At 47.5% G+C, this 25,670-nt stretch overlaps 1 protein-coding gene and 1 long non-coding RNA gene across 5 annotated transcripts in view; one reads left to right on the plus strand and one right to left on the minus strand.

Annotated features, from left to right (window-relative positions):
* The window catches only part of TRAPPC9 (trafficking protein particle complex subunit 9), a 460,520-nt gene extending 441,467 nt beyond the window's left edge, over positions 1-19,053 (minus strand). For 2 of the 4 annotated variants that reach the window (XM_067018121.1, XM_067018120.1), the window contains exons 1-3: positions 18,937-19,053; positions 10,182-10,775; positions 1,870-2,015 (exon numbers count right to left, since the gene is read on the minus strand). In XM_067018121.1, coding sequence (XP_066874222.1) covers positions 1,870-2,015; positions 10,182-10,765 — 730 coding nt within the window. In that variant the 5' untranslated portion in view covers positions 10,766-10,775; positions 18,937-19,053. The remainder of the gene's footprint in view (positions 1-1,869; positions 2,016-10,181; positions 10,776-18,936) is intronic. The other 2 variants (XM_059043000.2, XM_059043001.2) reach the window with 2 other exon arrangements.
* A 5,064-nt stretch (positions 19,054-24,117) lies between these two features.
* Positions 24,118-25,427, plus strand: LOC136792896 (uncharacterized). The gene is made up of 2 exons (XR_010837480.1): positions 24,118-24,312; positions 24,890-25,427. It is a non-coding gene; the product is annotated as an uncharacterized lncRNA (long non-coding RNA).
* The last annotated feature ends 243 nt before the right edge of the window (positions 25,428-25,670 follow it).

The following is a 25,670-nucleotide window of genomic DNA, read 5'->3' on the forward strand; positions in this document are numbered from 1 at the left end:
CTAGAGCGCAGGCTCAGTAGTTGTGGTGCATGGGCTTAGCTGCTCCGTGGCATGTGGGATCTTCCCGGACCAGGGCTCAAACCCATGTCCCCTGCGTTGGCAGGCGGATTCTCAATCACCGCGCCACCAGGGAAGTCCCGACCATGTTAAATTTTTATGAACAACTACGTTTCAAAACAAAAACAATACGCTGGAAGAGGGGCATTGTTTGCATTTTTACAATTTTACATGAAATTTCTTTCATGTCTGGCTCGAGGCAAGTGTGCTGGATTCTCACACCTGCTTCTGCCCTCAATCTGCTGTTGACGTCACACAACCTGGAGCCCCCCGGAAACCCCACTGTGCGTTTCTGAGGGACCAAGAGTGAAATAAGCTGGCAGCACCCGGCACCACCCACTCCACCCTGCCTTCACAGGAACCCGACCTGCCCATTATCACTGGGTGGGTCAGGTGCCTGGTGGCATTCTTCCCGGATAAGCACCTAACCTTCAGCTCTACTCCACCAGTCCACAGCAAGTCATTACAGACCTCTCCTTCAAGAAAACGAAGTAAAACTCCTATTCACCTTTCCCCTCCTACTTATTCCTTCAGCTGTTTCTTGTTTCTTTTCCATCTATTCCTTCTCTTTCTCACTTTTATCTCCCTATCCTCTTTAAGAAGCCACATTATGAAATTTAAGTCCATTTTAAGAATTTACGTTTTGTGTGTCCTATAGGACACTGTTGATCTTCCACTGAAGAACCTGGTTACTTCATTCTGACTTGTATTTACCACAGTGGCTGACAGGCCCTCTGACTGAGCTGTCAACCTCTTCCACAAAAGGACCCTGTTTCAGCCCTCACTCACGCCACATTTATTTAACAAGCACTCACAGAACATCTCCAATATGCTAGATGATGGACGCACACAGACCACGCCTCCCACTCCCACCTCCAGGACATAGCTCCTGAAGGAGAAAAACACGCAAACAGGCAGTCCCAGCACAGAGGGTAAACTCCATGCAGACAGGATTCTGTACAAGACCCACGGGCACCCACTGCGTGGAGGGGTCAGAAGAGGCTGTCCTTTGAAGCAGGTTTTCTTTTCTTTAAGTTTTTTTCATTGAGATATAATTCACATCCCGCAAAACTCACCCACTTAAAAGTGTACGATTCGGGACCTTTTGTACATTGACAGCTGTGCAACCCTTACCACTATCTAATTCTAGAACCTTTTCATCACCCCAAAGAAACCCCATGCCCACCAGCAGTCCCTCCCCATTGCCCCCTCTTCCCAGCCCCAGGCAACCAGTAATCTGCTCTTTGCCTCTAAATTTGCCTATTCTGGACATTTCAGATAATCAGAATCATACAATATGTGGCCTTTTGTGTCTGATTCCTTTTACTTGACATGACGTTATCAGGGTTCGTCCATGTTGTAGTGGTATCAGTATCTCATTTGTTTTTATGTCTGAATAATGTTCCACTATATGGAGAAACATTTTGTCCATCCATTCATCGTCTGACTGATGGATGAGGTTTTGAAGCCTGAGTGTAAGAGGTGACTGACGTGGGGAATGGCGCTCTAAGCAGAGGGCAAGACGTGCTTTTAAAAACAAAAACAAAAACAAACAGCAACAAGGAAAGCCAGGGTGTTTCTGAGGAAAGTGCATGCTTGCTTCAGCAGGACTGCAGTGCAGGGCTGGGTGGGAGAGTGGCAGGAGATAAGGTGAGGCAGTTACCCCAGAAGACTCCCCGCTGCAAGCAGCTCAGCTGACGGCTTCCCCTCCCTCTCCATATGTTTTCAGAGCCATTGTTTCTAGGTTTTCTCTTATTTCTAGTAGCAGTTGCTGTAATTACATATGTGATTATCTCCATCAGATAACCTTACCTCCAAGCCACAGAAAGTCATTCACTGAGCGAAGCAGCTCCACGGACATATGGTAATGGACCAGGGAGTCCTGCAGCATCCCGGCCTGCAGGCACAGATCTCCCACATGCTTCCGCATGCGCCCTTGGCACCGCTTCTTGTAATGTCTATAAAGTAAAATGCACGGAAATGTATCATTGCTAATGCCCGACTTCTGCCCCCAAAGCACACTGGCTAAGCACTTTTCAATTCCCTCATGACAAAAAAATGCTAAGAAGGCAACCTTAGGCTCCGCAATTGAAAGCCAGCCACCATCACTGCCAGTTTATGAGCAACGTTATTTTTTAAACCTAATACGATACATGTATTTCACGTGGATAATGTTAGAGCAGGCTCTCTCTTTTCAAATTTTCCAATCACAACATTAGCACAAGAAAGTTTATGTTTCAGCTTTTTAAAAAAATCAATTATCTTCCACTTCCTTAACCTCAAACCTATTACTATTTTATAAAGAGAGCTATGCTGCATATTAAAAGCCAACTGTTTGGCTTTTGCAAACAAGACCTTTATCGTCACTATTTCAGACCAAGCTTTAATGATACTTTGAGAGGTGGGGCCTGGGACCCTCGCTAACAGCTCTTTAAATATTGGCAAGGATGTGCTATTAAATAATGCAAAAGCTTCTAACTCTGTATCAACTCATAAACCAAAGAAACTATACCAAAATCTTCCTTTATCATTTTTAAATATTCCTATTCTTTTGAATATTAAATTTCTTAAAAGAGAAGATTTTTCAAGAAAAAAGGCAGCTGTATTAAATTTCCTCTCACCAAGCAAGCAATCTTATCAAGAATAAAAACCCCTATGTTAATCCAAAAGATGTGAAGTTTCTAGCTAAATGAATGTACAGATCTCAATACAAACTTAAATCCCATCAGATCTAACTCTGGAATGTAGCTTTTCTGTTCCAAATGTTCACTGAACTAAGATCATCACATAACACAGAGAAGGAGAGAAGAGGAAAGTCGGCTTCTCCTCCATCTGTTTTCTTCCCAGCCACAAGGCACTGCTAGGATGGCCCCTGCCAACAAGCCCTCCCCGTAAGAAAATACTGCATCTAAACTGCCCTGCCATCCCCAAGCACACCCTCTATCTCTCCCACACTAGTCACCTCAACAGCCCTCTAATGGTCTTCTAATGACCCTCCCACCCTGTACCACCCTCCCCTTCATCCCTGCTAAACACACACACATACACATACACACACACACACACACACACACACACACTCACACACAGTCAGAGTGGCCTTCCCAAAGCACAAATCTGATTAGGTCACTCCCTCACTTCAACACCTTCAAAGTTTCCCCTGTACAGTTCTAGCCCCACCCCCACTGCCCCCTGCATTCCCCAGCCTTACCGCAGTACTGAGGTCCCCAGTGACCACAGGGGCCACCTGACCCTTCGGTCTAGCTACTTCCCACTCACCTTAGGGCTCATTTCAACTCAGTTTCTCAAGGAAGCCTTCCCTGCCTCCAACCTCTGCACCTGAGGGCCTCTCCCTCCCAAAGGTGGGCAGTGCTTGGCCTGCTTCCTTGCTGTGTCCTCCTGTTCTAACCAGAAAAGAATTCAGCATCCAAATGCACATCTTCCTCCTCCATTACCACAACTGTGGACTTTTAGCACGTGGCTCAGTTTACAAATACCACCATGATGTTGACTCAATAGATTTTGAATTAGACTTTTTTTCAGTAGACTCTACTCCTATCCTGTTAGACTAAAATTTGTTTTAAAGCATCCTGTCTTAACTCTCCAAAAGAAGTAAATAATTACATCTTCGCACGAACTTACTAAGGTGCACATCTACTGTAGCAAAATATAGCCCAGAACATTTTCAAAAATAAAAAGTGCAATCATCGTGATCAGAAACAGCTGGTTTTGAAAATACAGGATTTTTACAAAAAGTAGTCGGCTAAATATGCTCATAGTTTTTCATATTAAGGTCATACGATTCAACAAAACAATATAAAATATTCTAAATTATATAAAGAGAGAATGAACCCTAATACTTTGGAGAAAATCTCCAAAATACCATACAAACAAAATTCTATCACAGGTTTATACAAATTAAATTATTTAACTCTCGAAGTACTATATGCCCCAAGACTGGGTCATCTCAAGATTATGAGCAATTCTGTTCCAATCCTTTGAAAACATAGTAAGAAACAGATAAAGGAATTAAGGCAATGCGATTTGTAGTTAGCTAAACTACAAAATACTTTAAACTAAAATATTTTAAGCCAATTTTGGAATTTAGAATATAAGCTTTCCCATCAAAATTCTTTTTCCAAAAAGACATGGATCCTTCTTTCATGGATCATTTGAAAATGGTAATGTCATGTTTTTTAAGTCTCTCTAAAAGTTCAGAGTTCTTATATATACATTATTAGAATTGTCACCTTGTGTGACCATTGAATATGCTTATGGATAAGGAAGAAAAACATACGAGCAAACAGTATGCCAAAGAAAAATACAACATGAAACCACAGTAGCAAATAAATGTAACATTAACACAAAATGCAAATATTCAAAGTATGCCATAATTCGTTGTAAATTTCAAAACTGATGGTGATTCAAAGCCATGAGCACTAGAACTTAGCCAAAAATGTGAATATGCTCTAAATACTTCAGAGTGACTCACATTATTTCATTATTCTTACAAGCTATAAACACTGGGTTAAAGGAATTGGAAATAAGTATTGGTAGAAAAATTAAAAACCCGATAACCCCTAAGTCATAATGGCCTCAAATCAATCATAACTAAATCACAGGCAAAGACCTGCCAGCCTCCCCAGATAAAAGGGAAAAGCATCCTTCCTGAAAGCTGTGCAAAAACACCTAACGCACAGCCACAGGCGCTGTCACAGGGGGCGCTCACAGTGCTCTTGACACCGAGTACAAGTCAACCAAAGATAGACGCTGTGTTATTCTCCTGACTTCTGATCAGATAAAATAAGAAAATGTTTCATATGTGTGCGATGTGGGTACTATGTATGTGGCTTGTGGAAAAAAAGGGCTTGGTATATTCTAATCCAAAAACCAATTTACATGCAAAGAATGTATATATTCAAATCCAAAGGAAAACCAGAGCTGCTCAACAACAGTTTGCAATTAAAATCCAAAGGAACTTTGATAAAGGTAATCTCTTTTTTTTTTCTTTTTGGTATTATATAGTTTTAAGATATTTGCATAATCAAGTGATAGCCACAGCCCATGATTTTGCACTAGTGTATTATGGACTGAGGAAACCTAGATTACGTGCATCGTGCATAAACACACTGACAGGCGCCCCTCTGGTGGAGCTGAAGTTCCAAAATCGACAACTTTGTGTTGTAAGACAGCTCTGAACAGAAAATGAGAAATGCAGTGTTCTGTACTCAGTTTCAGAGGGTATATGGGTCATTAACTGATACCGCATCTTGTCTTATGAAATCTTCCAGTAAATCATCAATGTCGACTTCCTCCATCTGAACCGCTTTACGCTAACGCTGGATATTAAACCTTCACTCCATAAGGAAAGCCCAGGCCTACCCTGCAGCATAGTTACATTCTGCCTAGGAAAGCGGATCAAGGGAGGGCTGGACAGTTTCCATTACAAGTTCGGAAGTTTCTAAGTCTGATTTTGCACCCGTGCGTCATTTGCAAGCATGTATGTCATCACTGGAGTGAAATGAAGACCTTTAACTCTGGGATGTAAAGCACGCTGATGCTTCCTGACCATCAGACAAGTCTGAGTTTCATGAAATAGACCTGCCGCACTTAAGTCAGAGACTTTTTCTGAAAGGCTCCAAAACTGATCCACTTTACCATTCCAGATGTAACAGGGAGGTAACAGAATTAGTAGTGAGAACACGTCCTTGAAAGCCTGACAAGGCCATGCTTGAATCCTGCTACAGCATTTACTAGCCCTGTGATGCTGAGCTAATGACTTAACCTCTCTGAGAAGGCTTCCCACTCTGGAAAAGGGGGCTGCTACCACCCGCCTCAGAAGGCATCGATGTGGCATGAATGAAATATGTAGGTGGGGAGGCTGACTGGTGCCTGATACAGAGCCTTGCTAGTTTCCCTCCCCCACCCTTCTCCCCTTATAAACTTGCATATTCCCCCTAATAAGTATCAAGCCCCTGGGATACTGTCCTATTCTTTGTATCCACCAGTGTAGTGCCTTACCCTTAGAAGGATCAAAAAAGAACGGCTTCCTGCATAGTAACTATCAATGTTCTTAAGAGAGCTGGATGTTTTAAGCCTATTTTGAGGGGAAAGCCTATTCCAGAACACACACTACCCAACAACCCTTCCACACGTCAGCCCCTCCGCCCAACGCCCATCCCCTCCGTCCTCAGATCCCCTGTCTGATCTGCCTTGTGCCCGTGGGGAAGATGGTCCACTGGACCGGCAGGGCTCCACACCACCCCAGGCCTTCCTCCCTCCCTCAGAGGTGAGTGTGACCCCATCTTCTCCCCACTTCCACGCCACTCCAACTCCAGCTTCTGAGTCTAGGGAGCCATGGGAAAGGCCCTGCATCCAGCGCACAGCCCAGCTATCACAGGATCCCACCCTATGTTTTACAACCCATATGGCCTCAACTTCTTGCACTTGCTACACTTACTTCTGTTTTGTCCCCCCACCCCAGAATGTGATGGACCCTTGCAGAAAGTCTGGCCTATCTCGATGAAAGATGAAGGGTCCACATTTGGACCAGAGCATTAAAGGAGAAACAAGGCCTCCTGGCCAGCATGGTGGTGTGGCAAAACCCTTCCCCAGGGGTGAGATGAACCGGGGGGAAGAACGCGAGGTCCTAGGTCAGCCAAAGCATCTCCCTTCACAGCTGACCTTGGGCGATGGAGTTGCAAACTAATGACGTGCCCGTCGGTGGCAGACATTAGCCTCAACAAATAAAGAATCAGCTATTTCTTGCCAACATGGGTTAAAAGTAAAGGCTGGTGCAGGTAGGGCCTATACATCTGCTAAGGTAAGCCACAGACCTGGCTCTGAACGCTTATTGGCTAAAGCAGAGATGAAGCCATGGTCACTCAGAGAGGTCCTTGTGTCCACCAGATCCAAATGAACTAGCTATTTAGGAGAAGGACATATTTTTCTGATACCTAGAAAACCTGCCCTCATAAAGGGGGCATGGATTTTAGACTAGCCTCTGCCCCCTTATGATGGAAAGTTGCTCGGACAAAGTAAAGTAAATGGCATGGTCAAGGTGAAAGCAAAAGTAAATCTGGTGTCCGCTGCTCCAACAGCGTCCCTCCACGGCCAGCAGACCCCCAAGCCGGTCACCTCTTCGCCGGTGACCACTGGCCAGTAAGCACCACCATGCACATCACCAGCGACAGCCAAGAACAGCGGGCCTAATGCGTTCATTTAAAAGCCAGCATCAAGCAAGGTGCGGCAGACTTTGACTTCCAAGTTAAAATATCCCGTGAAAACCCCTCGGCAGCCGCTTAAATCAATTAGCATCTCACTTCCTCAAAACAAACAAACAAAAATTAATAAGGGCTCATTTGTCACCAAATATAAGGAAGACCAAACAGGTTCCCCAAAGCAAGTGTTTGAATAGCTGTCAAACACCAGTGCAGTGGGTTATGTGCTAAAAAAGCGAAAATTTGAAAAAATTAGAAAATAAAAAGATGAGCTGGATAATCCATGGATCAAGGCAGCAGTTAAGTTTTTGTTTTTTAAAGCGATGAAGGCGGTAAGAAGGCAGCACAGAGGGAAATCTAGCTATTTTCAAGGTAACATGTTCACAGCCTACCTTTTCAGACCCAACAACATACTCACAGGGCGGTATGAGAGCAAAAGAACAAAGGAAAAGAAAAGAAAGAGGAACAAGCAAAAATTAGAAACACACCAGAACAAAAATAACTTTGACAGCATGGTCTAGAATTGACGTGGGCTTTGATGAGGCCAGAGCCACACGTGGACGTTCAGTAAAGCCCACCCACACCTACGGCCCCTGGGAAGGCTGGGGCCTCAGGTTGGCGGCACCTGCCGTGGAGCCTGTCAGCGCCTCAAACCAAAACTCCACCTACATCTAGACATTTCCTCTTGAGCCACAAAATGCAATCTCATTTCAGGTTGGACACTTTTTTATCACCCCTACCAAGAGCCGCAGGAGAGTTAGGCTCTGTCCCTGCACCTAACTTGTTTTAAAAATTAGATAACTGAGACTAGTGAAAGCAACAAGGGATGAACAGTGACTGGAGGAGAATGTGTTTGAGTTGAGGTCACTGGCATCATTATCTCACTGAAGTGCATACGATGGCTGAGTGTTTGTGGTACCGGCGAGAACAGAATGGACCAACCAGGAGGGAGGTTTCATTCACTCTGCGTAAACACTTGGGAATAGGATCAGCCACCACGCACCACGCACAGTATCCTGAAACGAGTTATTCCTCCCAATTGTGAGCACAGATTTCAAAAGGCAAAAACAAACTGGCATTCTCTGGTGGGTCTGCAACCTCAAAGCCAAGAAGCTGATGAGCAGAAATGTCGCCAGTGCCTCGTTTGGCAAGGAGAAGGCACGGGTCACGGGGTCAGGGCAGGGCTCCTGGCTTCAGCCACTCACCCACCAGTCTGTCCAGGGAGGGGAAGGCAGTCCCTGCCGAGGCCGCAGGCACTGTGATGTGGGACAGGCAGGCCGCTGTGTGCCCGCGAGGCCCCCCTTGTGAGGGATGACCACCACGGCATCTACCCCACCTGGAGCCTGGGGCTCAGCAGGAAGCAACAAGTGCGGCGAGGAGCTGGCCGGGAGCGGGCCTGGCGCTGGCAGCTCTGCCCCTCGGCGGTGCCTGGGCCCCTAAACCTTGCCACCTCGACTCCAAGGAGCAGCAGGGGAGTGCTGGCATGTAGATCACAGGGTCATGCGAAAACTAAGTACGGATCATGGCTATGACATGCCTTGCCCTTTCCTTAGACCACACAGACGTGTCCGGGTGAGGAAATGAAAATTCCTCCAGACCCTGCCAGGCACCACGTGCAGGAGTGGCTCGGGGACTCTGCCTCTCACTCGTAGGGCTGCCTGGACTTTGTTCCTCAATTCTGTGACATCTTCTCCTCTAACTTATCAACAACCAGAAAGAGTCGGGTCTGACCTCAGGTAAGTTCAGGAAACCCTGAGCACCTGCTCTGCAGCGGGCACTGCAGCGCCCACGCCGCATCCCCCATCCTCACCTGGGAGACCATTGTGCGACCTGTGCAGAGCGGGGAGGACAGACTCAGGGCCAAGGGCCCAAGGCCAGGCGTGACACAGCTACCCGCGCTCTCCCCAGAAAAGGGGACCACCTCTCGGCAAAGGCGTGCATCTCGTCCTCTCCTGCAGGAGGGACACCACACTGGCCGCACAGGGAAACCGAGCAGAGGACAGAGAGGGGAAGCAGACGGCCCAGCAGAGCTCGTCTGCAATTCTAGTGACTTAATCACAGGGACAAAGTGAGGACTGAACTTTCCCTGCTCTGTCTGACACTCCCTGAGACACAGAAACTATGAACACACCTTCCTCTGTGTGGGGAGCCCTTTCGGAAGTCCCTGTGGCATTTCTGACACCCTAACCATAAGCGAGGGCTCTGGCGCTGCCATGGCATGGCCGTCTGGCAGGAGGAGGAGCCGGAGCCCTGCAGGTGCCCGGACTGGGAGGCAGGAGGCACGGCGCGCCCGACCCCCAGCTCAGCCGGCACGGCCTCTCCGGGTTCAGCACCTCATCTACACATCGAAGGGATGAGGCTGCAGAACAGTCTTCACACTGTGCCGGAGGGCAGCGCTGTCCAACAGGAAAACAATGTGAGCCACGTGAATAAAGTTTTCTAGTCTGCACATTTTAAAAAGTGAAAACCCAACTCTCGCAACTGATGGTAATAACGTGTTTTATTTAATCTAATATATGTAAAGTGTTATTTCAACATGTAATCAATAAAAAAGAAATACTGAGACAGTTTACCTTCTTTTTCCTAAACTAGGTCTCAGCATCTGACGTGCCTTTTACCTACAGCACGTCTCGGCTCAGACCAGCCTCCTCCACGGTCTTAGTGACAGTGGCTATACCCTAGTGGACAGCATTCCAGCCGGTCCAACCAGGGCTCCCAGCTGAAAAGGGGCAGTAAGTGTCCACATGAACCCTAAAAGGACTTCCCTGAACCAAAGGCTGTCCCATCTTTAAAAGCCTGAAAACCAGTGGACTGCACCCCTCTCCCCCCGCTGCAAGACTACGCTCCCACTTGCTTCTCCCTTTCTGGATGTCACTGAGGAGCCTGGGCTCCAGGCAGACTTACCTACTATCCGTGTCCAGTCCCACGAAGTCCTTCTTCTCGAATGGGACGCAGAGGAGCGGGATCTTGTCCCCGGACTTGTCCGTGGCCCTGTCCAGACGCTTGGACTCGAGCACAATGAACAGCGACTCGATGAAGTCCTCGATCCTCTTCTCCACCGTCCCGCAGTCCTCGTAGCCGGGGTAGAAGGCCACGTCGGTGCGCGGCTGCTCGGCTATCTCCCCCTGCAGCCCGAAGACGAAGAGCCGCGAGTCGTAGAGCGTGGAGCCGTAGATCTCCTTCTGCACGTGGAACTTCTCGAAAGTCTGCGGCCAGTCCTTGGCCGAGAAGCAGTCTGTGATGGTGATGAGGCCCACGACCTTGCGGTGGGTCTGGAAGTCGCCCCACTCGTTGTTCTCGGGCGGGTAGTGGTGCCGATAGCGGATATAGAGCACGCGCTGCGAGTCGCGCACGCTGATCTGGCTCACGGACGAGATCCTCTTGTAGATCTTGAAGAAGTTTTCCTCCGAGACGATCCCCACGGGCTGCACCACCACGAGGAGAGTCTGGTGGTCCTCAGCACACTGCATGTAGTCAGGGACACTCATGGCGAAGACCCTGCCCAGAGAGAAAAAGGGGCTTTGAGGTACACCGGGTTCTGCAGGCCGACAGCGCACTCGGGGGTGTGGTGATGCTGGCGTCCACCAGCTGGAAGGCAGGGTAAGCCCCAAGCAAAGCTGTGGGGAACAGTTTGTCCTCAGAGTTCTGCATTGGCCATCACAGCTCTTATCACAATCCCCTGCTCCTGGACCAGGTCTGGAGCTCCTGCAGGAAAGGGGCCATCTCTTGTTTTCTGTTTCCAACATCTAGCCAGGCGCCAGGCACTGATGTGGAGTCAGTGCTCAAAAAGCTGAATAAATGAATGAACAACGGAAGGAACTGCTTCCCCAGCCCCTCAGCAGAATAGAATGAAAAGAACCACAGTGGAATCAGATGGTCTGGACTTGAACTCCAGTCCACCTGAGCTCCTGAACTGAAAAATAATGGTGATAATAAAACTTGCTTTCTAAGAAGATATCTGGATTGAGGAAGGCTGCAAATGCAAAGTGCCAGGCATACTGCCTGACGTAGAAGGAAAGGCTACATACACGGGTACTATTCCTCCTTTATGAACTAAGTTTCCTTGGGAGAGTTTTAATAACCTCTCTGAGTGAATTTTGTTAGATATAAAAAGAAAGCAACATCCACAATACTCTGATAAAAATTAAAAAACAAAGACAGAAAACAACATTACCTGATTCTCAGTACTGTTGAAGAATTCAATTAGATAACCCATAGGAAAGCATCTGGCCCATAGGAGTTAATAACTGTTTGCTGAATGAATGAACAAACAAGCAAATGAATGCTGCCCCCTTCCACAGAGCATCATAATGGCACTGCCCAGAAATGTGAAGCCCACGTTCCACCCCCTGACTCTACACTAACAACGTCAGTGACCTGGGGCAGGCCTGTGTGCTTCTTTAAACCCAGTTTAATCATGAATTAAAATGTGGATAATAACACAAACCTCAAAGGGTTAGTGAGTCAATATTCTGGTTTTAATATTGTACCATAACTTTGCAAGACAGTACCATTAAGGGAAACTGGGCAAAGGGTCCATAAGCTCTCTCAATGTTATCTCTTACAACTGCATGGGAATCTACATTACATCTCAAAATAAAAGGTCTAATTTTTTTAAAGGCTATTGAGATTAAATGAGCTCACTGTTATCAAATAAGGAATACACCGTACATATACGGAAACGCCGAGCCCGTGAGATGCACTCAGTAAATCTTTCCACTGACCCCACTGGCCTCTCCTACTTCAGAGTACAGGGATGGATACTCACGGCCAGAGGCCGCTGTACTGTGAAGCTAACCGAGCTAACGGCCCCCGCTTGCAGGAGCTCCTTCCATGGCCCTATATCTAATTTTGTATTTGTAATTGTGTTTTCTTTTCCTTGATTGGGAACTCCAAATTGCATAGCCTTCGGGTCACCAGAACCTGACTACAGAGATCATGACAGCAGCCCTCCCAGATGAAACAATAAAAATAAAAGGCCATTTCCACTAGACCTCTGAGTAAGTCCAATGGCGGGATTTCATCCTGGGCTGAGAGGAAGAGGACTGGGGGGGGGGGGGCAATTTGGGGCACGCAGATCGTGGGGCCGCCTACCCCATGCTGGACTTCAGAGTCAGCCCTGACCCTCCAGGAACTTCACAACACACCTGGACAGAGCAGCAGGAACAAGATGGGGGTTTTTCGTCTTTTTTTTTTTTTTAAAAGAAACCTCTGATCCACTAACAGGTCTTGTCTCTACCCAGAACACAAATAGCTTATGTGTATATTATCTCATGAAAACCTCTAAATAATACCACCCCAACTTTACACATGAAGAAACTGAGGGAAAGAGAAGTCTGTCACATTGTGCAAGATCACAGAGAGGCCACGTCAGCAGGAGTATTTAAACGCACGGGCTCCCGCAATCCCCCACCCCAGCCCCTGCCCCGGCACTCACACTGTAAAGTGTGATACACTGCCCCCCGGCCCCTCCCTGCACTAATTCTCTGCAGAGTCTTTTCTGCACCTCCTGGAAAGAACCAAAAGCACATCAACTTTCAACAAAGAGGGATGTCACCCCTTGGGGGACGTATCAAAATCTTAAGCATTGGGATGGGTGGGGAGGGAGATGTGAGACTTTTCTGTTTCTAAAAGGTGGCAAAGATATTGAAAAACCCTTATCTAGTCTAAGCCTTCACTGTGCAGAGAAGAAAACGGAGGCCCAGAGTAGATGAGGAAAGGCCCTTATAAACAAATTTTGCTTCAGCGCAGCCCCGAGCAAGCCCTGGGCACCGCCGAATGGGGGCAGGATCTGTGCAGGATCTGTCAGGCCCGGGAGAACAAGTGTTAGAAAAAAGAAGGAGAAAAATCATTCAAGGTCCTCTCTCTACAATACCGTACAATGACGTTTCATCAAGTTATTCCATATTTGTGCCTCCAAAATTCACGTGGGCTCAATCAAGGTATAATAGGTCATAGAAATCAGGAAGTTTGAACCGTAATGGAAATTCCAACCTTTACTGTGGCTTTTCCCAATTCAAGCATGTGCTCAGTGGGCACTCCCTGCACCTGGCCCAGAGCTCTCCCAGACACAGATCTTGATTAACACGTCACACATCACACACAGGCCCACCAGGAGAAAAACACCTACAGATAAGACGGAGCCGGTGGAACTGAAAGCGGCCGACCAGCATATATCATTCGCAAAGAGGATGCTGCTCCCCGTCAGCAGTCGGCGGCGGGGAACACGCTGCCAGCACCACACGCATCGCGCTGGCTCCAGCACTGGCTGTCACTCTGTGTGACCATAAGTGAGTCACGGAGCTTCACTGGTTAGTTTTCTCTTTTGTGCAAAAGGCTACGGTTGAAACTAACGATATATAAAATCTCATCACTCACATCCCCAACATCTAGTGAGGACTTCCCACATGCCAGGCTCTGTAGAGAGGAAAAGGTAGGGTCCCAGATATACTCATGGGTAGAAAAAGTTTATATCATAAAGATGTTCATTCTCCCCATTTTTATATACAGATTGAACACAATTCTGATGAGAATTCCTATCAGGTTCTTCATGGAAGGTAACAAGTTAGTTTATGGTCAATAGCCGAGAAACTCCTCAGGAACAAACAATGGGAAGGGCATTTGTCCCACCAGGTGTAGCTGCTAACGGAACACAGGGTTTCTGTGCGGGTTGCTGAAATGTTCTAAAATTGATTGTGGTGATGGTTGTACAGCTCTGTGAATACATTAAAAACCACTGAACTGTATATTTAAATGGTTGAACTGTACAGCATGTGAATTATATTTCAGTAAACCTGTAGGGAAAAAAAAAATCCTATAGTCAGCACAGTATTGGCACAGGGATAGAGAAAAAAAATGGAAATGTCATCAAGCCCAGAACCAGACCCATACATGCATGGTAATCTGAAATACAGCTGAGGTGCCATTCTAGGACAGTAGGAAAGGACAGACTCTCCAACAGTAGTACTGGCACAATGGGTAACCCATGAGTAAGAAAAAGATGCATAACCCAATCATAAAATGGACAAATTGCTCAAACAGACATCTTTGAAGAGGAAACTCAAGTAGCCAAGATGTGTACAGTAAGATGCTCCACCTCAATGGCGATCAGGAGACAGCAAAGTAAAACCACAGGGATACTCCAATACAGATGTTAAAAAAAAAAAAAAACCCACAGGGATAGACCACTTCATACCCACCAGATTGACCAAAAAAAAAAAAAATTATTGTGGCTACATATACATACCACATAACTTACCTTTTTAAATGTAGAGTTCTGTGGCATTAAGTACACTTACATTGTTGTGCAACCATCTCCAGAACCTTTTCACCTTCACCACGGAAGCTCTGTCCCCATGAAACACTAACTCCCCACCCCCCACCCCTGGCATGCCCCCATCTACTTTCTGTCTCTATGAATCTGACCACGCTAGGCGTGTCACATAAGTGGAATCATATGCTATCCGTCCTTCTGTTACTGGCTTATTTCATTTAGCAGAATGTCTTCAAGGTTCATCCATGTGGTAGCATGTATCAGAATCTCCTTCTTGTTTAATGCCGAATAATACTTCATGGTATATAGATAGATACCACATTTTATTGATCCATTCATTGAAGGTCATTTGAGTTGTTCCTAGCTTTGGCTACTATGAATAATACTATTATGAACATGGGTATAAAGACAAAATGTTTTAAGTATAAAAGCACCACATGTTTGCAAAGATGCAGACCAAAGGTAACTCTCCTATTTGACAGGTGGCATGTATTCTGGCATGTGGCTGGCAGGTTCACAGAAGTAAGAACGGAAGAGAACGCAAATGTCCACTGTCAGGAGAATGGGTAACTAAACTGTGGTCGTTTAACACAATGAAATGCTTTAGAACAGTGAAAATGAATGACCTAGAGCTACATTGCAGGAACAAAGATGAATCTCAAAAACATGATGGGCAAATAAAGCAAGTCGTGGATTAATACAAGCAGCACCATTCCATTTATGTAAAGTTCAAAAACAGGCAACCCTTAAACAATATCTTGTTTACACATATGGCAAAATTATAAAGGAAAAGTAAATTTGGATAGTGGTTACCTGGGTGGCAAAGAGGAACGCAGTTTGAAAGGGAAGCAGTGGGCTTCAGAAGTAGTAGTTATGTTCTGCCTCTTAAGCTAGATGGTAGATCCAGGGGTGCTTGTTTTGCCATTCTTTAAACTGTACATACATGTTAAACATTTAACATAAGAGTTAAAAAAGGGGCTTCCCTGGTGGCGCAGTGGTTGAGAGTCGGCCAGCCGATGCAGGGGACACGGGTTTGTGCCCCGGTCCGGGAAGATCCCACGTGCCGCGGAGCGGCTGGGCCCGTGAGCCATGGCCGCTGAGCCTGCACGTCCGGAGCCTGTGCTCTGCAACCGGAGAGGCCACAACAGTGAGAGGCCCATGTACAGAAAAAAAAAAAAAAAAAAGAGTTAAAAAAGGAAGAAGAGGGACTTCCCTGGCAGTTAAGACTTTGCTGTCCAATGCAGGGGGTGCAGGTTCTATCCCTGGTCAGGGAGCTATGATCCCACATGCCTGGCAGCCACAGAACCAAAACATAACACAGAAGCAATATTGTAACAAATTCAATAAAGACTTTAAAAATGGTCCACACATGGGCTTCTGTGGTGGCACAGTGGTTGAGAGTCCGCCTGCCGATGCAGGGGACGCGAGTTCGTGCCCCGGTCTGGGAAGATCCCACATGCCGCGGAGTGGCTGGGCCCGTGAGCCATGGCCGCTGAGCCTGCACGTCCAGAGCCTGTGCTCCCCAATGGGAGAGGCCACAACAGCGAGAGGCCCGCGTACCGGAAAAAAAAAAAAAAGGTCCACATCAAAAAAAAAAAAAAAAAAAAAAAAAAGGAAGAAGGTCGAACTTCAAAAAGCTTACAGTGCGTGTTTCAGCTGGTTGACGAGTTTCAGGGCCTAGCCCCAGCCCTTCTCATCTATCAAGAGATTACGCTACTGCTCCTGCCAACACCCCTCTCCTATAAACAAAGAAGTTGATGCACAAAAAAGGCAAGTGTGTTACAGGTGCACAGGTGGCCTGTGGGTCTGACACAGGTTGAGGACAGGAGGTGTTCAATTTCTCTAGTCTGAAGTAAAATGAGAAAAATATGAACAATGTATATTAAGCTTCCCATAAAACTAAAGTAAATTTAGTAAGTGCTTTATAAATATTAACTACTATTGTTATCATTTATTTTTAGGTTATGAACTGTCTCGTTTTTTGCTGTTAAAACATTCTTTTTTTTTTCTTTTTTTCTTTTAATTGGCTGCACCCCATGGCTTATAGGATCTTAGTTCCCTGACCAGGGACTGAACCCGGGCCACCGCAGTGAAAGCATCGAGTCCTAACCACTGGACTGCCAGGGAATTCCCAAACATTCTTGCTTTTATAAAACAATAGGCGGGGAGATGGCGCTTGTTTTTCCATTATTCTATGTGGGCAAAAATAAAAATTGACAAGCCTATGACTGGCCCTCCAGCTTTTTAGCACTTACCAATCTATGAAATCTAAACAATGAAGTCACCCTGGACTAAAAGACCCCTCTGGGTCCCTTCCAGTTCCAACTAGGCCCTGAAAAGCAGACCAGCAATCAAATCCATGCCACAGCTCAATAAACCTTACAACCTCAGGCAAGGGTTTTCCCTGAAGCAGCTCAGTATTAGCAAACCTCTTGTTCACTTTTGCCCCAGATTCAAAATATGCAAGTACCAAGGGCGGAAATTCGTCTCATATAAGGTAGGAAAAGGGCTGCACTGGGCACTTTACAACTTATCATAGTTAGACTTCACAACAATCCTAAGAAACAAGCATTCCCATTTTCAACCTTACAGATGAGGAACCAGGCTCAGTCAGCTGCTCAAGCTCTCCTAATCTGTAAGAGGTAAACTGGAGCCAGGCTCCAGAGTCCATGCTTTTCCACTACTTTCTTCAAGGGAGAAAGAATCTGATGAAATAAGCCCTGACACTGAGCCAGCTCTAGTGTCTGAGACTAATCTAATACAAAGATTAAAACATCAAGAATATATTTCTTCAACTTGGTAGTTCCTCAAAAAGTTAAACATAGAGTTACCATATAAACAGCAGTTCTACTCCTAGGTATATACCAAAGAGATATGAAAATACGTGTCCACACAAAAACTAGTATGCAAACATTCATAGCAGTATTATTCCTAAGAGCCAAAAAGTGGAAACAACGCAGTGTCCATCACCTGAAAAACGCATCAACAAAATGTGATCTATCCATAACAACAGAATATTACCCAGCCATAAAAAGGAACAAAATATTGCCCCTACTACAACATGGGTGGACCTTGAAAACGTTATGCTAAGTGAAAGCCAGGCACAAAAGGCCACATACTGTATGATTCCACTTACATGAAATGCCCCAAATATGCAACTCCTTAGAGACAGAAAGTAAATCTGTGACTGCTCCAGGCTGCAGGAGGGGAGACTGCCAACGGGTATGGAATTTCTTTTTGAAGTGAGGAAAATGTTCTGGAATAATGGTTGCACAACTGTGATTATACTAAAAACCACTGAAATGTACAATTTAAATGGGTCGACTTTATCATATGTGAACACTATCTCAATAGCGCTGTTATTTGATAAAAATATTTCCTGACAACTATTTTTCCCTCTATACTATTGGACTGCCCCACAATTTAAGAAAATCAAAACAAAAAACCTTGCCAGGACATCTTTAGGACTGCAGTATTCCTGGTTCTCCAATATCATGCCTCTAGTGCTATTTCGTGTTAAGGAATACTAGCTGGGCTGGACTAGGAAACAACTATAACTACGTTTTAAAAATCGCCAGTCGCGTTTAAACTGGGGCGGGGAGAGGATGGAGGGTACCCTCAACTCATCTTTAACTAAACCGAGCCCTGCTTTCAACACTGTAATCCCTCTCTCTATAAAAACACGTGAAATCCAAAAGCACCCCATCCAAACACCGGAAAACTCCGCGTTAAAGGGCATTCACGTGGGGCAAATGAGCGGGGGGAGGAGACCAAGGCAGGCACTGTGCTCTCTCTTCCCGAGACTTGGCCGGGAGAAGCGGGACTTTGCAATTCGAGGAGCTCATCCCCGGGAATCAGCGCCTGCCGCCGCCGAGCGGGATCTGAGACACTGAATCCAAAAGAGGAGGAGGAGGAGGAAAAGGGAGAAGAGCGCCTCCCGGGACCGCGGGGCGGGGAAGGCGGCCGGGGGCGCGGGCTGCAGCGCCGCCCGGAGGCCGGCCCCAGCCGCGGGTCCCAGCCAGGTCCCCAGACCCGCCGGCATGGGGGCAGGGGCCGAGGAGAGGGAGGCCGGGCGGAGGGGGCCCGCGGACGGAAGAGGGGAAGGGGACGACCGCCGAGAGCTGAGGAGAGCCAGGGCCGGGCCCGAGACGCGGCAGGTACGGGCCGGGCCCTCGGCAGGTGCGGACGCGGCCGTGAACAGGCGTGGCCGGGCTCCGGGCAGGGTAACGGGGCTGAGGCAAGTGGCCGGAGCAGGTGTGGGCTGAGGCGAGCCCCTCGGCGGGACACACGCTGGCTGGCGCCCTCGAGCGCCGTGACACACGGACAGCCCTCCCGCAGCCGACCCGACACCCTCCCTGCCCGGGAGCCCCCCCACCTTGCACTTACACAGCCGGACCCCCGAGCCCGGAGCCAACGGCCTGGCGGACGGCTGGGCCGAGTAGCCTCTTCGGACGCTCCCCCGGCTCAGAGCTTGAGCTTCCGACTAGCAGCTGAGCCGGCACCGCCCCCTGCGCATGCGCAGGGCCCGTCCCGGGCCTGTGGTCCGCTCCGGGTTTTGGAAGAGACGCCGGGGAAGCGAGGGAAGGAGGAGGGGTAGGAGAGGAGTAATGAAAAGAGGAGGGAGCTAGAGGGTTGCTGGGAGGGGCAGGAAGAAGAGAGACGGAGGGACCCAGGGAGAAAAGGGGAAGGAGAGCAGCTGAGACGGAAAGAAAAGCTTTGGCTCCTGGGGCCGCGCACCCCGAAGGAGACGCCACTCCTGCCTCCGCGCGCCTTTCCAAGCCCTCAAGGCGTGCAGCTCAAATTTCACCTCCGTGGTGCAGCCCTCCAACCCAGGCCTCTGCAAAACCCCTACGGGATCACACTCCTTGCCCACGCGCCGAACCGGGCTTCGTGTCGCGCACCCGCAGGCGTTGTCGCCAGTATTCTGAACTACCTTGGGGAGAGTATAAGTTCCCCTTTTTACAGGCTGAGAAACTGAGGCCGCGTGTCTCCAGGGCATGCCTTATGTGCAAGGTCACAGGGGCTGGGGGTGGCCGGGAAGTAGAAGGTCAGAGCCCGAGCCCCAAGCAGACTGCCCGAGGGCTGGTGCTTGGTCCCCATTACTCCTTGGAAAACCACTCCTGACTCTGGGGGTCCCGTCTAGGGCTCCGAATAGGCCCCCTGGTGTGGGACAGCTGTCCTTAGTTCCAGAGCCCAGCTTGTTAGGTAGGGGCAGAAGGGGTTATCCAGGTTAAAAATAAATAAAACTTAAAAAGGAATTCGCATACACAGGTTGGAATGTGCATAGCATATTTGAAAAATACACAAGTAATTGTCAACAGTGACATCTCCAGAGAGGGTCGAGAGAACAGAGGATGAGGGAGACCTTCTTTCCCTTGTGTATTTTTGTGTTCTGTTTGAATTTTTTTACCATATGCATGTATTTCTTTTTCAGTAAGAAAAACAAAAGTGTAATGGTGGACAGGAATAGTTCAGCCAATACAGCAGCCATGGAAAAACTGAGCCATCACTTTTACTTTACTCCAGCAAGCATTTATTGACTCTGCTCTGTGACCAGTGGTGGTTTATGACTTTATTATTTATATTTTTTTATAAAATAATAATACGCTATCCCTCATCCCTACCCTGGGCCAGTGGAAAACCAAATGAGTTTTTATTGAATTGTTTTCCAAAGAGTAGGAGTGAATTATAAACAGAACACATCTTCAGGGCAAAACAGGTGGAACGGATTTCCATCACACCAGACAGACAGCCAGGAAGGATTTTCAACACAGGTGCCCAGAGGCTAAGAGAGAACGCTTCCAGGACCCTACAAAAAGCCGCCCAAGTAGGCTTCTGCATGGCCCTGGGAGCACAGGTTGCCAATTACAGAGCACAGAAAACAGACATTAAAAGAGGCCACCCTTTATGGAGGTCTAAGTGCCAGGAATAGAGCTCCCTGTTTAGCACAGGATGTCTTCATAGGATCGATACAAGGTAGCTATTCTTAGCGCTGAGGTCCGGAAAGAACACTCCACTTGGCACACAAGCGGCTGGTGCTATTTAGGATTCAAATCCCAGGCTGTCTGACTCTGTCTCCTGCGCTCTTTCCATAGTCTTCTTTGTTCTCATTCTCTCTATAAATGGATAAGAGAAGCAATTTGGAAAGCAAGATTGAAAGCTGGCAAAAGGAAACATTGTTATTTTTGTACAATGTTTCTGTTTACAGTGTACTCATATTAATTTATTTTATTGTCCCAGCAAATCTGTGGGGGAGGGAGGGAGGGGACTACTCTGCCTTCTGACCAATGAGAAAACTGAGGCTCAGAGAATGTAAAGGCTAGCCACGGCCCCCCAGCCATCAGAGGGAGGTGTCCAGACTTGTCCCAGGTATATCTTGCTTCTGGAGTTATGTTGCTTACATAGTTTTAACGTTTCCTGAGCATCTCCTCTGAATGCTGAGAATTCAACGAATATACCCCACCTGCTCTCAAGGAGTTTTAGACACTTAAAGTTGGATTGGAAGGAGCATCTAAAATCATCAAGTCCAACCTCACACCCACACCAGAACCCCTCTATAAAAAGTCCTAACAGAGGTGGAAAGTTTCATACAATGATACAGAGCCCTGTTAGAAAGTTCTCTCATAAGGCAAATCTACTTCCCTGAAACATCCAATCATGCATGCAATCTCAAAGATGAAGACCAATGCCCAAAGAGGCTTGGTGGGTTTGAGAATCACCACTGAAACCAGCCAAAAGTGCAGGTCAGAGAATAAACTCCATTACTCACTAACTATATAACTTAAATAGCTTCACATATAAAATGGGAATAATCACTTCATAAGGTCACTCTCAGGATTAATAAAAGCAAGTATGAGAAAGCACTTTGAGACAGAGTGGGATAGATCTAAGTTCCGTCTCAATTCTTTCAAGTGCTACTTGGCCTTGGGATAGGGTGATCATGTATCCTGATTTGCCTAGGACAATCCCAGTTTATGCCTGTTGTCCTGGCTAAAAGTGTTCTGGTTGGGTGATATGATCACCCCACTGTGTGCAAAGCCCATCACCTCTTAGGATTTCTGATCCACCAACAGTATTATAAAGGTTTCCTTACTCCCTTCCATGTTGTAGGGCTCTCTTCTACCATGCAGTCCACTTCGATACTTCTCCATAGGGCCATGTCTCACCCGGGCTTTCTAGTGCCCAAGCCAATAGGAAACAGATTTGCTTATTTATCACCATGAAGAACCAGCCACTTGAGCAGGGCTTTCACATCTACTCCCTCAAAGTAACAAAATCATGGTACCATTTACCCAGCAGGTAAAGTACAATGTGCTTGGTACAAATTTCTCATATAATCTCACAATGGCCCTATAAGGTAGGTTGTTCTAATGGAGGGGACTAAGCAGTAACACTCCTTTTTTTCTCTTCCTGACTGTGGAGCAATTGAGAAATAAGACAAAAGAATCAGACAATGAATATTTACAAGTCAATTTTATTAATAATATGTCGGTTGAAGAGGGTGCTTTAGATCTGGAGCCAAAAGTTTGGTTTAGGTTTACTAAATCCTTCACCTTAGAATTAACCAGCCTTGAGAACCCTCCTACATTGGTGGGAATGTAAGATGGTGTAGCCACTGTGGAAAACAGTATGAGCGTTCCTCAGAAAACTAAAAATAGAATTACCATATGATCTAGCAATCCCACTCCTGAGCATATATCCAGACAAAACTATAATTCAAAGAGAGGGGGCTTCCCTGGTGGCACAGTGGTTGAGAGTCCACCTGCCAATGCAGGGGACACGGGTTCGTGCCCCAGTCCGGGAAGATCCCACATGCCGCCAAGCAGCTGGGCCCATGAGCCATGGCCGCTGAGCCTGCGCACCTGGAGCCTGTGCTCCACAACGGGAAAGGCCACAAAAGTGAGAGGCCCGCGTACCGCAAAAAAAAAAAAAGAGGGCTTCACTGGTAGCACAGTGGTTAAGAATCTGCCTGCCAATGCAGGGGACACATGTTCAAGCCCTGGTCTGGGAAGATCCCACATGCCACGGAGCAACTAAGCCCTTGCGCCACAACTACTAAGCCTGTGCTCTAGAGCCCATGAGCCACAACTACGGAGCCTGCATGCCACAACTACTGAAGCCCGCACGCCTAGAGCCCGTGCTCCGCAACGAGAAGCCACTGCAATGAGAAGCCCGTGCACCACAACGAAGGGTAGCCCCTGCTCACCACAACTAGAGAAAGCCCGCGCACGGGAACGAAGACCCAATGCAGCCATAAATAAATAAATAAATTTTTTTAAAAAAGATACATGCACCCCTATGCTCATAACAGCACTATTCACAATAGCCAAGACATGGAAACAACCTAAATGTCCAGCAACAGGTGAATGGATAAAGAAGATGTGGTACATATATACAATGGAATATTACTCAGCCATAAAAAAGAATGAAATAACATGACTTGCAGCAACATGGATGCAACCAGAGATGATCACACTAAGTGAAGTCAGAAAGACAAATACCATATCACTTATAAGTGGAACCTAAAATATGACACAAATGAACCTATCTATGAAACAGAAACAGAATCACAGACATAGAGAACAGACTGGTGGCTACCAAGGGGGAGGGGGTTTAGGGGAGAGATGGAGTGGGAAGTTGGGGTTAGCAGATGTAAGCTTTAATATACAGAATGGATAAACAACAAGGTCCTACTGTATAGCACAGCTATATTCAATATCTTATAATAAACTATAATAGAATATTTTTAAGTATATATGTATAACTGAATCACTTTGCTGTACAGCAGTAATTAATGCAACATTGTAAATCAACTATGTATACTTCAATTAAAAAAAAAAAAATTGGCCAGACCTGAGTATCAGCCAGTGCTGGACACAGCCCTCCCTGCAATGGCCCAGAGTCATACAGGCTTATCAGGGACAAAGCAGGGATTCAACCCCAAGATAAGCAGCAAAGTTCATTTTAAACCTCACAACCCCTCCGAAAATAACTATACTCTTCTTTCAGAGGTGAATGTCAAGTGGCGGAAGTGCCTCAGTAATTGAGCGGCTAACCAGAACTACACCTCAGACCTTCCAGTGTTCAGCGGCTGCTTTCAGGGATGGGGACCCTTCAGGAAAGGTGCCTGCAGTAAGAGAGGCCGGGTGTCACCTCCCTGTGCAAGAAGTACACCACACTAGACTTGAATGCAGAGGAGAGGCGATAAGATTGCACAGGAAGAAAGGAGGGGACATCGCAGAGTGTCAACCAAATCGTGGGATCCGAATCCCCAGCGCTTAGCACAAGCTCAGACTCCGCGTACTCTCCGTGAAGGCTGAGTGAGTCTATCCATTCAACGAGTGAGTGAATGAATGAAACCCCAGAGCCCGCCGCAGGGGTCCGCGGCGGCTCCACAGCCGAGCTTCCTAGTGACCAATCAACGCCTTCGCTCGCCCACCCCGCCCCCCCGCTGCCCCGCCCCTCGATTCCCTCCGGCTGCCCTGAAATCCCGGAACACAGGATCTCCGAGACTGCCTCGGTGCGACTGCGCATGCTCTAGGTCTGGCAGCGACGAGACGTCCTCTCCCTGCTGCGCTCAGGGAGCGGATTTGAAAGCGATTGGTTGGGGGACGGAAACTAAGCTCCACCTGCCTCCCTACCAGCTCCTCCCGTAGAACCAAAAAATCATTTTGGCCAACACCTTCCTCAGCACAACGCCCCAACTAGACGAAGAGAAATAGCCCCAACCTCAGCCACTCCACAGGCCGGGGGCGACAGGCGGTGAGTGGCCGGAAGTGACGCACGAATGCGAGCGGAAGGATGGAGGCCCGGCTGTTGTTGCCCTGGAAACCGAGCCGTGCACCTGCTTCCCGATTGCGTCAGCAGCCCGCAGGCTGCGGAGTGAGGATGGCGAGCAGCAAGCAGGCCCCCCCCGCCGCGAGGGGACGGTACAGGGCGGGAAGGGACCTAGGGCCTGCCTCGTGCGCACTCCTTCATTAGCCCGAAGCATGTGCCAGGCATAGTGGACCCCAGCCCGGGGGAGAATCGGACCTGCACGATCTCCCCCTCCAGCACTGGTCCTCCAGGGAAGTCCTACCGCACCTACTCATCTCCGTTTTCCAGCCCCAGCTTCCCCACCTCAAAGCAAACCAAGTGCTGTCTTCTCATTTTCCCCCGAGCCATGCCTTTCCACGCTTCCCTGTCTTTTCTATACTGTTCCTTTCCCTGCACCATGAAACTGCACTCCTTTCAAATAATCTTCCTAGGCAGCGTTGGTCTGTGATAGAACTGTGGGTGATTAATGCTTTTTCTTCTTTTAACTTTTCTATATATTTTTTCTCCTTTAAAAAACATACAGGGGGGCTTCCCTGGTGGCTCAGTGGTTGAGAATCCGCCTGCCGATGCAGCGGACGCGGGTTCGTGCCCCGGTCCGGGAAGATCCCACATGCCGCGGAGCGGCTGGGCCCGTGAGCCATGGCCGCTGAGCCTGCGCGTCCGGAGCCTGTGCTCCGCAACAGGAGAGGCCGCCACAGTGAGAGGCCCGCGTACCGCAAAAAAAAAAAAAAAGCATACAGGGGCTTCCCTGGTAGCGCAGTGGTTAAGATTCCACCTGCCAATGCAGGGGACACGGATTCAAGCCCTGGTCCGGGAAGATCCCACATGCCGTGGAGCAGCTAAGCCCCTGCGCCGCAACTACTGAGCCTGCGTGCCTGGAGCCAGTGCTCCGCAACAAAAGCCACCGCAATGAAAAGCCCGCGCACCGCAACTAGAGAAAGCCCGCGCGCAGCAACGAAGACCCAACGCAGCCAAAACTAAATTAATTTTTAAAAATCATAATAATAAAAAGCATACATACATTGATTTCATAATGAAAAATAAAAAATCATTTTTAAAGAGACCAGTTCTTTGTCATTAAAGAGCTTGTTACTTTTGGAAACACTTTTTTGGGTTAACTTTTTTATGTGTAATTTCAAACACAGAAAAACGGCACGAATTGTAACAAGAACTCATACACCCTTTATCCATGTTCACCAATTACTTACATTTTTGCCTCATTGGTTTTATCATTCTCTAGGTAAATAGTTCCCAATTGTGCACTTCGTAGCTATTTTTCCCATGTCCAGGATTACAGGTTGCAG

The sequence above is a fragment of the Kogia breviceps genome, chromosome 17 (assembly GCF_026419965.1).
Source record: "Kogia breviceps isolate mKogBre1 chromosome 17, mKogBre1 haplotype 1, whole genome shotgun sequence".
Classification (NCBI taxonomy): domain Eukaryota; kingdom Metazoa; phylum Chordata; class Mammalia; order Artiodactyla; family Physeteridae; genus Kogia; species Kogia breviceps.